We start from the raw sequence: 12,334 nt of genomic DNA, 5'->3' as shown, positions 1-12,334 counted from the left end.
TAAACTTGAGCTCATTTGCATTACAAAGTTCATGCAACTACATGAATTTTTAAATTTAAGAACTTCAATTTTTAAGCTGAATTAAAATAAAAAATTCATGAGACTGCGGCTTCGGGTGTAATTCTATTTTTAGGAAGTCCTTCCATGAGACCCAACCTTATAAATTCATTTAAAACCTTTCAACTTCATCAATAGATAAAAAGTATCCATTAATTTCAATTTAATTTTGACATTTTTCTATTTAAAAAAATATATTGTGCGCAAAATCGTAGTAACACCTCTACGAAAGAGCCACGCAAATCTGCTATTTATGAAAGATCGAGCCATGCGAAGGAACGAACCTTGGAAGAGAATGGGCAAGCGCAGATCCATTCTGAGCTCCGTTCTAGTGGCGGCCTGTGTGAGCTTTTTGGTGGTGTACAACTATCTCCTTTCCACCTCGCTGCCTCCTCAACAACTTCATTCGCTTAGACACATGCACTCTTCTCTGCCGGTCAAAATTTTCATGTACGATCTACCGTACAACTTCACATATGGCGTCATAGAACAGTACCTTGCGGCCCGCGGAGTCCCCATAAAAAACCATTCGGACCTCCACTACCCCGGCAATCAGCACAGCGCCGAGTGGTTCCTCTTCCGCGACCTCCTCCGCCCCTCAGATGACAGAAGATCAAATTACGTATCCGTCACTTTGGATCCCTTTGAGGCCGACCTTTTCTACGTGCCCTTCTTTTCGTCCTTAAGCCTGGTAGTGAATCCCGTCAGACAAGAAGCAGGGGATAATTCATACAGTGACGATGAAATGCAGGAGCAGCTGGTTGCTTGGCTGGAGAAGCAGCACTTCTGGCGGAGGCACCGAGGGCGGGACCATGTGATCGTGTGCCAAGACCCCAATGCGCTTTCTAAGGTCATTCACAGGCTGGAGAACGCCGTGCTTCTTGTTTCGGATTTCGGTAGATTGAAGGCGGAACAGGCTTCTCTCGTCAAGGATGTGGTGATACCGTATTCTCACCGTATTAATGTTTATAATGGAGATATTGGGCTTCAGAAAAGGCATTCTTTGTTGTTTTTCATGGGGAACAGGTTTAGAAAGGAGGTAAGAGGGTTTTGTTTTATTAAAATTATTATTATTTTCTTTAAATAGCTAGGGAATTAATGAAGTATAGTTGATTTGTGATCTCAAAAACTCCTTTGATGATTCCTCGGAAGTAATTATGGAATGAGTTAAAATTTTGGTTCAAAGCTGGAGCAAATTTATTATTGGTTTCTTTCTTGCTAAGGAAACAATGAAGTATGGTAGATTTTTCATCTCCAAAGCTCCTTTGCTAATTCCACGGAAGAAATTATGAAATGAGTTAAAATTTTGGTTCAAAACTGGAGCAAATTTATTATTTTTTATTTATTTATTTCTTGCTAGAGAATTTATTACCTACAGTAGAATTTTCATCGCAAAACCTCCTTTGCTGACTTCACTAAAGAAATTACGAAATGAGTTAAAATTTTGGTTCAAAACTTGAGCAAATTTTTAAATCTTTCCTTTCTTGCTAAAAAACTAATGGACTATGGTAGATATTTTCATCTCGAAAGGTACTTAGCTGATTCTATGCAAGGAAATTCGTTCTTCTATATGTTTAGAAACAATATAAATAGGTTTTCATAGTGAGGTGAAATTGAATATGGACGAGATTAACTTTATTAGTTAATCTGCATGAATCAGTAGTAACATTAGGGTGCAAAATAAGCAGTACTAAGTACTAACTTCTCAATCACTATGCATGCAACAAACAATTCCTTTTAAGATAAGCGATGCTGCGCACATTCACCATAGAGAAATATGGAGATGGCTAGCAAGAAAAGAGCAATTTTCTAGATCTATGATGGCTTTTTAAGATAATATATGGGGTTGTTCAATGGACTCCGTCCTATAAACTACCGACACTGTATCATTGTATAACAAAAGAACTGCATGAACTACCCTTCAGCAGGGAATGACGGGACTGAAGCATAAAACAGAGCTACTATACTACCCACAGAACCATACAGACAGATACTACATACTTATTAACTCAGCATACAACCAGCAATAGGCAAAGCCTGTACAACCCAAACAAAACACCCTAAGGCACCTTAGAAACTGCCCAACATGCCATCCCAGTAGCAGGTGGAGTTGTCAGCCAGCAGTTGTAAGCCCTAGATGCTGTTGCCCAACACTGGTACCAATTCGACAAATAGAATAGTCAGATCAACAGCTATTTCCAACCCATGGAATTTGAAGCCTTGAATCAGCTCTACCCACCACACAGCTTGCACCAATCTATTTCTTCAAAATTGGCATGGGGAAATCACATGTCACCAGATTTGTGCTGTTAAATTGAATATGGGCCACAATATTGAATTCAATTCCCATAAACAATCTGACCCTTTAAAGTGAAAAACCAAAATTTAATTTTTGTTAAGAATTTGACCATCTGGAGTCAATAAAAATTGAATTCAAGTCTATGCGGTTGTGATTACAATAAAAATAGGAATGAGAACCCAAAATATTAACTGCTTAATAATATAGATACATTGACATTTTATTTAGAGACACTTGGTAATTGGCATTGCTATACTTCTGTGTATTAGGCATAAATTCACCTTTGTGTACTTCTTTGTTTGGTTATCATGAAACTGTAGCTGCATGATCTCCATCTTGTCATTTTAAAACAGCTTAAGCTCTCCGCTCTCTCATTTTAAAGATTGTGTGATATCTCCAAGTTTTCTGTAGTTTGTATTGCATTGTAAATCCATTTACATAAACCTCATTGATATCTGAAGCTTTTATAATATTTATGCACTAAAGACAATAAAACCTTGTTTTAGTAAGACAAACCATGGCTATGCATCTGTCAAAGAACATGACCTGTGCATATGTTACCAAACCATGGCTATGCGTCTGTCAAAGAACATGGCCTGTTGCATATGCTACCCATCTCAATTAGGAAAAAGGTCATAAGGGTGCCGTTGAGCTATGCAGATTGTTGGTAGTCTGATTCAGTTACTTCATGCTTATAATAAATTATCTTTGTGCTTTTCAAAATGTCTCAGGCATTTCCCTTCTAGATATTTTATACATCAATTGCCATTATTTTCAGGGTGGAAAGGTGCGGAATATACTATTTCAGACACTGGAGGGTGAGGATGATATGATAATAAAGCATGGGACACAATCAAGAGAAAGCCGGCGTCTAGCGACTCAAGGAATGCACACATCAAAATTCTGTTTGCATCCCGCAGGAGACACACCTTCTGCATGCCGTTTATTTGATGCTATAGTGAGCTTGTGTGTACCAGTCATTGTCAGTGATGATATTGAATTGCCTTTCGAAGATGTGATAGACTATTCAAAAATTGCAATCTTTGTAGCATCTTCTGATGCGGTGCAACCAGGATACTTGGCATCAATGTTGAGGAGTGTGACCTTAGAGCAGATTCTTCAATATCAAAGAGAACTGAAAAAGGTGACTATAATTTTTCATTTTATTTTATTTACCTTCTGAATTCAATCTTAATTTTAAACTAGAGTTGGTTAGAATAGCTCTATTATATGTTTTTGAAATATTGAAATAAAGCTCTTATCAGTTGTTTTGAAATGAGATAAAATCCAAATCATACACAAGGTGAGATGTGAGGATTGGGTTCTTTCCTAGGTGTCTCCAAATTTTGACAGTTGTTTTCGGTAGATCCCCATCTCGTCCCATGATATGTGTTCTAAACATCTGTTGCAGAAATGCTACTCTTGATCCTTAACCAACTCTCATAGATTATGGACATCTGCCTGTAAATTTTTTATAGAAGGTGCAGTACTAAGTTGCTTGTAAGTTTGTAATGTTTTCCTCTTGGGTACACACACATACACTCTTGAAAAAGAGGTCACAAGTTCTGCAATGCCCTACTCTGGAATAGAATTTAATAGTAAATAATAATAATAATAATAAAATTAAAAATAAAAAAAAATTATAAAAAAAAACTAAATATTATTAAAATTTAATTAAGTTAATGAAGGGTCAAAAGACATGGAAGGAAAAGTTGCGACTCCCTCAAACATGAGATATAAAAGGGAGAAGAGAAACTCATTTGAGGGGGGATAATTTGGTGTACGTTAGGAAATAGGAAATCATCACAAACAATATAAACATACTAATCATTAGCTCAATCACAAAAGCTCAATTGCACTGATCTATCCTAAACAACACTCAATAGAGACATGAAATAAAAACATTCAAAACTAGAAATTAAGCAAACCAAAGATATGATTTGAATGCTCCTTCATGCGGCTCCATTGTTCTTCTTTCCTCTTCAAATGGTTTGGTTGTGGATCTCACCTACAAGTGCACACACATAATTGAAAGCAAGTAGACAAGATTATTGATCAAGAGTACTAGAAATGTGATTGACTAGAAATTCGATAGTCTGATTACCAATTAGCTTTGATTGATGAAGATCATCGAATTTATAGAAGAATTGGAGAGATGACAAGATTAGCATGATTCAATTCAAATGGAAATTGCAAATCAGTTATGTCAATTATGACAAATTATGACAAATTATGCACTTTCTATGCAAAATTTGTTGATTGATGATTTATGACAAATTATGACAACTTCTATGTCAAAATTGATTGATTGTCAATTATGACAAATTTATGACAAATTGACATGTCATTTCCATGAATTTAGGAGAGAAATAGAAGGAAATTGAAATTAGGGATTAGAAAATTAGGAAATTAGAGAATTAAGAATTTAGGAATTAAGAAATTGATAGAAATTAGAAATTAGGTAAATTAATTAATAATTTGTCATTTATTAATTAATTCACAAAGAGGAATAATTAGCCAATTAAATGAACATTTAATTGTAATGAGAAGACTTAGGATAAATAAACAATTTATTAATCCTAAAGGAAGAAAATGACACACAAGGCTAAATGATGAAATCACGAAACCCTAGAAGACGAATTAGCAATGCAAGAATGAAGATTAGGTCTTGACAAAGGATAATTGATATCGATTCGATTTGATTTTGGATTGATAAATGACCAATGTGATAAATGATTTGATTGATAAATGCGCCAATTGACGAGGAACAATGACTAATTGATCCAAATTGACATAATTGAAATAGACAACGATCGATGACAAATCGATCGCAAAATGACAAGATCGAATCAAGAGGACAAGAATCGATGACAAAATAGATTGCAAAACGACAATATTGAAAATGACCACGATTGATGACAAATCGATCGCAAAATGACAAAATCGAACATGACAACGACCGATGACAAATCAATCGTTAATCGACAAGATTGAAAATGATAAGGATTGATGATAAATCGATCGCCAGAGGACAGGATTGACAAGGGGACAACGATCGATGACAAATCGATCGCAAGATTGAGAGGAGGACGAAACCCTAATTAGGATTGACGATGTCCAAAATGATGACAAATAAGCACGCACATTGATGCAATAAGATAAGATCGATTAAAATCATGACTGGAGATTGTTGTCGACAAGACCAAATTCGAAAGCGAGATAAATGAAGAATGTAGAAGAATGACTCGATGTTCGCAAATGATAAAAATCAAGTGCGAATCATAGGAGAAATGTTAATACGACACAAAAACCTAAAATGAGGCAATGCACAAATGTTAAAGTATGACTCTGCAAGCGTCGACCATTTTTAGGTGTCTACATTTGGAAATCTGAAGTGCAGATCTGATTTAAATAGGAGGGGCAGACCTGATTGTGAAAGGTTGTGTCCCTTTCAAAGGGCAGGAATAATGAAGGGTTGCACTCTTTCAAAGGGTGCTAATGGTGAAAGGGTGTGTCTCTTGCCAAAGGGCATACATGATGAAGAGTTGTGACCCCTCCCTCACATTGAGAGATATAAAGGAAAGGCATGAATACAATTCCTATCCCATAGCAGATCAAACGGCAGCAGAACATCTCATATTCACAGCAGTTAGTGATTACCATAAGCAGATTGCAAGATCTCAAAAAGGAAAAATATCTGAGAAGAAGATCAGACAGAATAAAGAAAGAAAAAGGAATAATGAAGGAAAACGGTGATAGGACGCCTCACTAGGTAGGCCACCTCATTGATGGCATGGGCCTAGGATAGAGGGTTTCTTGGGCACCACACTCGGTCATCCTATCCTGTTCCTATTCTATGACTAAGTTCTTTTAAAATGAATTCATGCTTTATTCAAATAAGTTCTTAGGATTTGTTATAATCATGTATTTTATAATTTTATGTCTCCTAACTTGTCTGCAGGGATTTATTTAGAATACCAGGTATCTCTAAATTGCATTCTAGTCTATTTAGGGGATAAATTAGGTATCCATTTGTTGAGGACATTACATTGTTACATGGAATCATAGAAATTGGGGTTTAATGTTAATACTTATAAGTTTAGATGTTATTGTGACTTTTTACTTTCTAAATGATTATTAATATTATTGTAGGACCTAAACTAGGATTACTTTGAATCATGTATGACATTGGTAATTTGCATAAAGTTAAAAATAAATTACCTTCTTAGACTTAAGCCAGAATTGTTATTCTAGGGCTTAAATTAGGGAGATTCCAAGAGGGGACATTACAAGTTAAAATCCTGTAGGAGGTAAGGTATGTACGCCTTGTTTGTAGCACAATTGGGTGCCTCCTGCAAGGAGTACAGGGTATCCTATATTACTATAAGCCATCTATAGACCCATAAATAGACCACCCGGTATTATGGACTATAAAAAGATCCGTTTTGATTTCCATTTCCATATAAGTACACACAGACACACACTCTCTCTTGAAAAAGAGGTCACAAGTTCAAATCCTGTAGGGGTAAGGTATGTACGCCTCGTTTGTAGCATAGTTGGGTGCCTCCTGCAAGGAGTACGGGGTATCCCATATTATTATGAGCCATGTGTAGACCCATAAACATGCCACTGGGTATCATGGACTATAAAAGGATCCATTTCCATTTCCATATATATATGTACGCACACTCTTGAAAAAGATGTCACAAGTTCAAATCTTGTAGAGGGTGAGCTATGTATGCTTTGTTTGTAGCATAGTTGGGTGCCTCCTGTAAGGAGTATGGGGTATCCCATATTATTATAATAAGCCATTTGTAGACCCATAAACTGACCACCCAGTATCATGGACAATAAAAGGATTCATTTCCATTTCCATATATATATATATGTAATTTTGTGATCATTAGAGCTTTGTTGCAACTATTTACTTGAACCATGGTAGTCCTATGGTTGGGCCCATATTACACCACCACTTTTGAAAATTTCATAAGAGCTTGAGGTCTAGTGGAATACTCGTGAGGGTTTGGACTGTTGCATGTTTGCCTATCTATCTGTATCAAAGACCCTGGTACTGAGTGGAGGATTGGATGCAGTTGATAATTGAAATATCTAGTAGTCATTGTAAATGCAGATGAAACCCAAGGTGGAAATAGTAATTTGCGTCACTGTTTCACTTCTTCCTTATCAGTTAGGGCATGATCAAAGACTAGTTGAGAGTAAAAAGGGTCATTCAAATCTCATTTGTGATCAAATTCCTTGTATAACTCTAAGATGAGGTTACAGGGTTTTCACCAAACAAATCCTAGCCAGAGAGAAACGCTCAACTCTGAAGGAAAACATTGAACAAAGTACAAACCCTTTCCAACAACTCTTAAACCAAATACAGTCACAAGATCAATTTACAACTAACTACCTCACAGAGATTTCATTTCAGCTAAAACAGAACAATCACTCGTAGACAGTACTAAACTAGATTAACATCTCAAATCGCCTTTACAACCCCTGATCCCAACATTAAGATTACAAGAACTGTTACACAAGAAGAGAATGGGTTGTGTAAGTTAATTCTTGCAGAAAGAGCAAATCATCATTAATACCATGAACACGAAAATCAACACTGACAAGATAATCTTGACAGTCTAAATACCTTTGCACCATCTCATCAACTTTAATATAGAAGCCCAAGTTGTCACAATCACAGTAGCATAAATCTTGCACAGAAGCCAGTTCTTCTGTCATCAACTTCAATGTTTTAGATTTCAAAATATCATGGTTTAAAGTGTTTCTATGTGTATGTTTCTTTGCACGCCTGTGGAGCAATTGGAAGTGCCTGGGAGCTCCTTGGGAGTGTCCCAGCCAGCCAGGGTTTTCTGTGGATAAGGTGCTTCCAGATCTGGAGAACCCGGTAACATAGGTCCAGTACAATATTCTATATTCCATTCTCAGTTTGATTTTTCTACCACATTTCATTGCACTAATTCCCTCTCTCATGATCACATGGTCTTTCTGCTTCTACCTATACACCAAACTGTGAGCTCAATAGCAGAGAAACTGGAGGCTTCAATTTTAATCCGAGGCCTACTTCAGATTAGAATTGAAGCGCCAATATGAGACCCCCTTGCTTACCATAGAAATCTGAAACTCAGATTGAAACATGAGTAAAGGAGGAAATAGATAAAGGCAGTGTGAAGAGCATATGAAATCTGTAAGCAAGATGAATTTTCTTTTCTACTCCAGGCTGACAGAGTAATGATATCACCTATATTATGCATTCATCCATTCAAATTTTTGAGAAATGTGGTGATAAACTTTAATGATCAAGGTCATAAACCCCATTGCAATGGTCACAACAGTCCAACATGAAGAGAAGGGAGTGGCTTCTAAGATATTCTTTCTGTTTTCTATGATTTATATATCCAAAGTTTGAATTGGAGGTATTATAGATTTTGTATGGTCACCCCTCCCTACATAATCTATACTTGTCTCGTTTGTAATCAATGTATCATGGGTTGCGCAGACCCTATTTTAACTAGTCTCAGTCTTTTGATCTAAAAGTTAAACTCAGTAGCTTACACAAAAGTGTAAGAACAAGAGATTCTAATCTCCTTAATGATAGCCTGCAACTATAAATTATCAACACTGTTAGAAGGCCCTATATTGAACAAGGTGGAACATCTGGTAGTAGGTCTTGACAGAGGCTTTTTGATACCCTGCTCTTTGGCAATTTCACATTCTATTACATCCTTAAAATGTATCCATAGATGAAGGCATACTGAAGAAAGTAACGATCTCGAGTGTTCCCAATGTACTCTGCCAGGCCTCAGTTTCCTTAAAGGCACAATTTGTATCATTTGGAAGGGAATCTTACTGAACAATCCTATTTATCTTTGTACCAACTTTGTCAATGGGGTCAAACTTGCGATTATTTATAATTTTTTGTTTTGGTGAAGTCCCCTTGCAAGGGGATCTTTCTATTTAGATGCCATGAACAAGGGGTATCTCATCTGTCAAATTCACCTGAGACTTCTATCTGGACTCATCCATAGTGGCATGTCACATCTAGAGAGTTGGATTTAGTGTACTATTTAACCCAATTTGAACACTTATCATGTCCCATAGGGGATTTGAACCTGGGGCTCTGCTTTAAGATCTCATCCCATTTGATTAGGAATTTGAGACTATTAAAGTGTACATGTTCTTGTTGTTTTACTTGGTCCAAATTTTATGCAACAATTTAGAATCAAAATCATGCGACTGTTGGAGTATCTGCGCTGTCAATGCCTTTTTAGTCGCAAGTTGCATCATAATTGTATACTCTTGTCTAGGCAATATTAGCCTATCTATAATTATCATTGTTATATCAAGATGTATCCTTGATCCCCATATTGTTTTTCTGGGTCAAAATTAAAATCCTACAAAATATTCATTTTTATTCACATTAACTAATTCCATATAATGCTTTTGGCTTTCTAAAAGAGCCTGCACTTTTAGACCTATTACCTGGTAGTAATTTTGAAGCCAAAACAATGTTATGCCATACTTTTTTGAACATATATGGGTGTTATAAACTTCTAAGCATAGGACGTGGTATGTCACAATAAGTCTGAAAATCTGAAATAAGAGTGACTTTGCTTTGATGCCACCTTTTCCCTTGATGACTTTATGCACCATAAAGTTTGGAAACAGTGAAAATATAAAAGGCAGTCATCTTGGAAAAAATGCCTAATTTGAGAAAGCAACTAGGAGAAAGCTCAATTTTTGCTAAACAGTGAACTGCAATACAAGCAAAACTCACAAAAACATCACAGTCCTACAGTTTGGTTTCGATTGTTTATCGGATCTAAATTTCATTTCTTGTAGATCTATAGCTTCAGGGAACTTTCAATTGCCCAAGTTGCATTGAATTTTAAGAATACTTTATTGTATTTTTTATGGCCTCTGGATCATCTGGCTTTTTGTCCACTTCAGTACAATTTTAACAGAGGTAATGCTAGTATCCTTCATCATGCATGTATTAGATGGATTGTTTTGAGTCAAATCTTGTATGGCTTTTCAATTATTTAAGCTTAGAACTTGATGACTTTTATTCTGCTGGGCAGGTGAAAAAATATTTTGATTATTTGGAGCCTGATGGAGCAGTCAATGAAATTTGGCGCCAGGTGGCTTCAAAGGTTCATTCTATAAAATTAATGATTCATCGGGAGAAACGCATTGTCAAAAAAGAGGAGGCTAAATTAGATTGCTCGTGCCTCTGTTTAAATAGAAATTATTCCTCACAAACTGGATTGCAATGAGACAACACCAACATAATTCTTCAAGCGTACATCTCTCGCGAGCTTATTATCTCCATAACGCGTGGGATATGACAGTTGATCAATTGTAAAGAAATAAGGTTCAATTTTGTGATGCTACTCACAGGAAAATCTGATGGCTATACCCCTAGCTAACTCTGTAAGATCTCTTCTTCTGTTTATGGATCTTATGTCAACTGATGCAATAGTTTTGTAAGGTAATATAAGTTAATGCTGGTGTTGTTTTTTTCCTCCCTTCTTACGAAGAAAGCTTATTATTAGTTTGTTAAGTGTTTTACATGGTTTCTGAATGGTGATTAATATATGATGATGCAGGATGAGGTGATATTCTATTCTGAGCTCATGGATGGTTGATCAGTCTTATAGTCTGGTGCAATGATAAACTGATAAATTTCAGTTTTGGTCAACACCAGAAGGAAGAGTGCAAAACTGGATGAAGGGAATCATCTGTTGTACTTTAATTAACTGTCTAGCATGAACAACTACTTATTGATCAACCAAAGACAACTGCTCTGCCATGGGCCTTCTTATTATTCAGACTACAACAAATTTTTACTGATTTGTTACTTTTTTCATTTATTAATTTTTTGAGCTGAAATTCTCAGACAGCCTGATTGTTTTAGTTCAGCATATGGCAGTGATAGAGTGAATGTGTTCCAATTATTCAGTATTCATGAGAAGTAGGAATCTATCAGTAAATGCCGAGAAAAAGACCAATGGCCTGTTCGTTATTAAATTCATTTGCAGGGCTTAATATTTAATATTTATGAGTATTTTACAATACGCTTAATATTTAATATTTATGAGTATTTTTCAATACCTATAATTGAAGCCTAGTTTGCAAGGCTCTTAAGTTCTTTACAATTTTGTTTTGTTGATTTATTTGAAATACAATTTTCAATCGTTGGAGGATGTACACAAATTGCTTGGTAGTTTTGCAGTAGGTTTTACATTTTCTGTCATGCATGTAATATGTGATGGTGAACATAGCGCATTCTCGTTCACATCTCTGTTTGCATGGCATGGCCTGGCCTCCTGCTTCATCAGGAATTTATGACACAATTTAGCGGAGTACCCAGGGTGTCCCCACAGGAAAATTGTTGTCTTACTTCTGTCTTATACTTTTATCAAATCGTATGCCTATTCTTATGACAATTTTATCATGTTGTGTCATGTACTGTTTGTAGATGTTTTGCTTTAGCTTGTATGGTATACGAACTGATTATGAATCTTCTGTGTAGTTCCTATTCGCGTGTATGGGAAATAGTGGCAATTTCCGGTGCTGCTATCATATTAGAAAGACTTTGGTAATTCATGCTCCAAACATTATTATTGGAAACGCAGATCACACCACATGGAAGTTTTGATGACCAGACAACCATGTATATGTTTACCTACAGAAGCATCAGGTAATGTTTTTTCCCAGGCCCATGATAAATATGGTCTCCAGATTGCATTAAAATTTCACTTTTCAAAACAACATACAGTTTCAATTTAGTTGTTCATTCCTTTTACTGTTCCATGCATACACCTCTTGATGCATGTACCTACCAGGCATACTCCAGTTTGTTTTTAGGAGTATGTTTTTCTGTTCAAATAGTGCAATTACATCTTGAAAGTTGCATGCTGCGTAACTAGAAACTTTCTCAATTTAGAGTCGATCTCA

At 36.0% G+C, this 12,334-nt stretch overlaps 1 protein-coding gene across 2 annotated transcripts; it reads left to right on the top strand.

Moving 5' to 3' along the window:
* Nucleotides 1-268: 268 nt before the first annotated feature.
* Nucleotides 269-11,276, top strand: LOC131035893 (probable arabinosyltransferase ARAD1). Of its 2 annotated transcripts, none has more exons than XM_057967654.2 (4): nucleotides 269-1,096; nucleotides 3,135-3,500; nucleotides 10,456-10,807; nucleotides 10,984-11,276. In XM_057967654.2, the coding sequence occupies exons 1-3, from the start codon at nucleotides 311-313 to the stop codon at nucleotides 10,648-10,650; spliced, it is 1,347 nt and encodes a 448-aa protein (XP_057823637.2). In that variant the 5' UTR covers nucleotides 269-310; the 3' UTR covers nucleotides 10,651-10,807; nucleotides 10,984-11,276. The 2 variants fall into 2 exon arrangements, with proteins under 2 accessions (XP_057823637.2, XP_057823638.2); XM_057967655.2 differs by having other exon boundaries at nucleotides 10,456-10,865.
* Nucleotides 11,277-12,334: the final 1,058 nt, after the last annotated feature.

This window comes from Cryptomeria japonica, chromosome 8 (assembly GCF_030272615.1).
Source record: "Cryptomeria japonica chromosome 8, Sugi_1.0, whole genome shotgun sequence".
In the NCBI taxonomy this organism is placed as follows: Eukaryota; Viridiplantae; Streptophyta; class Pinopsida; order Cupressales; family Cupressaceae; genus Cryptomeria; species Cryptomeria japonica.
Note: the sequence above shows the minus strand (reverse complement) of the source record. Positions and strands in the feature narration are given on the sequence as shown.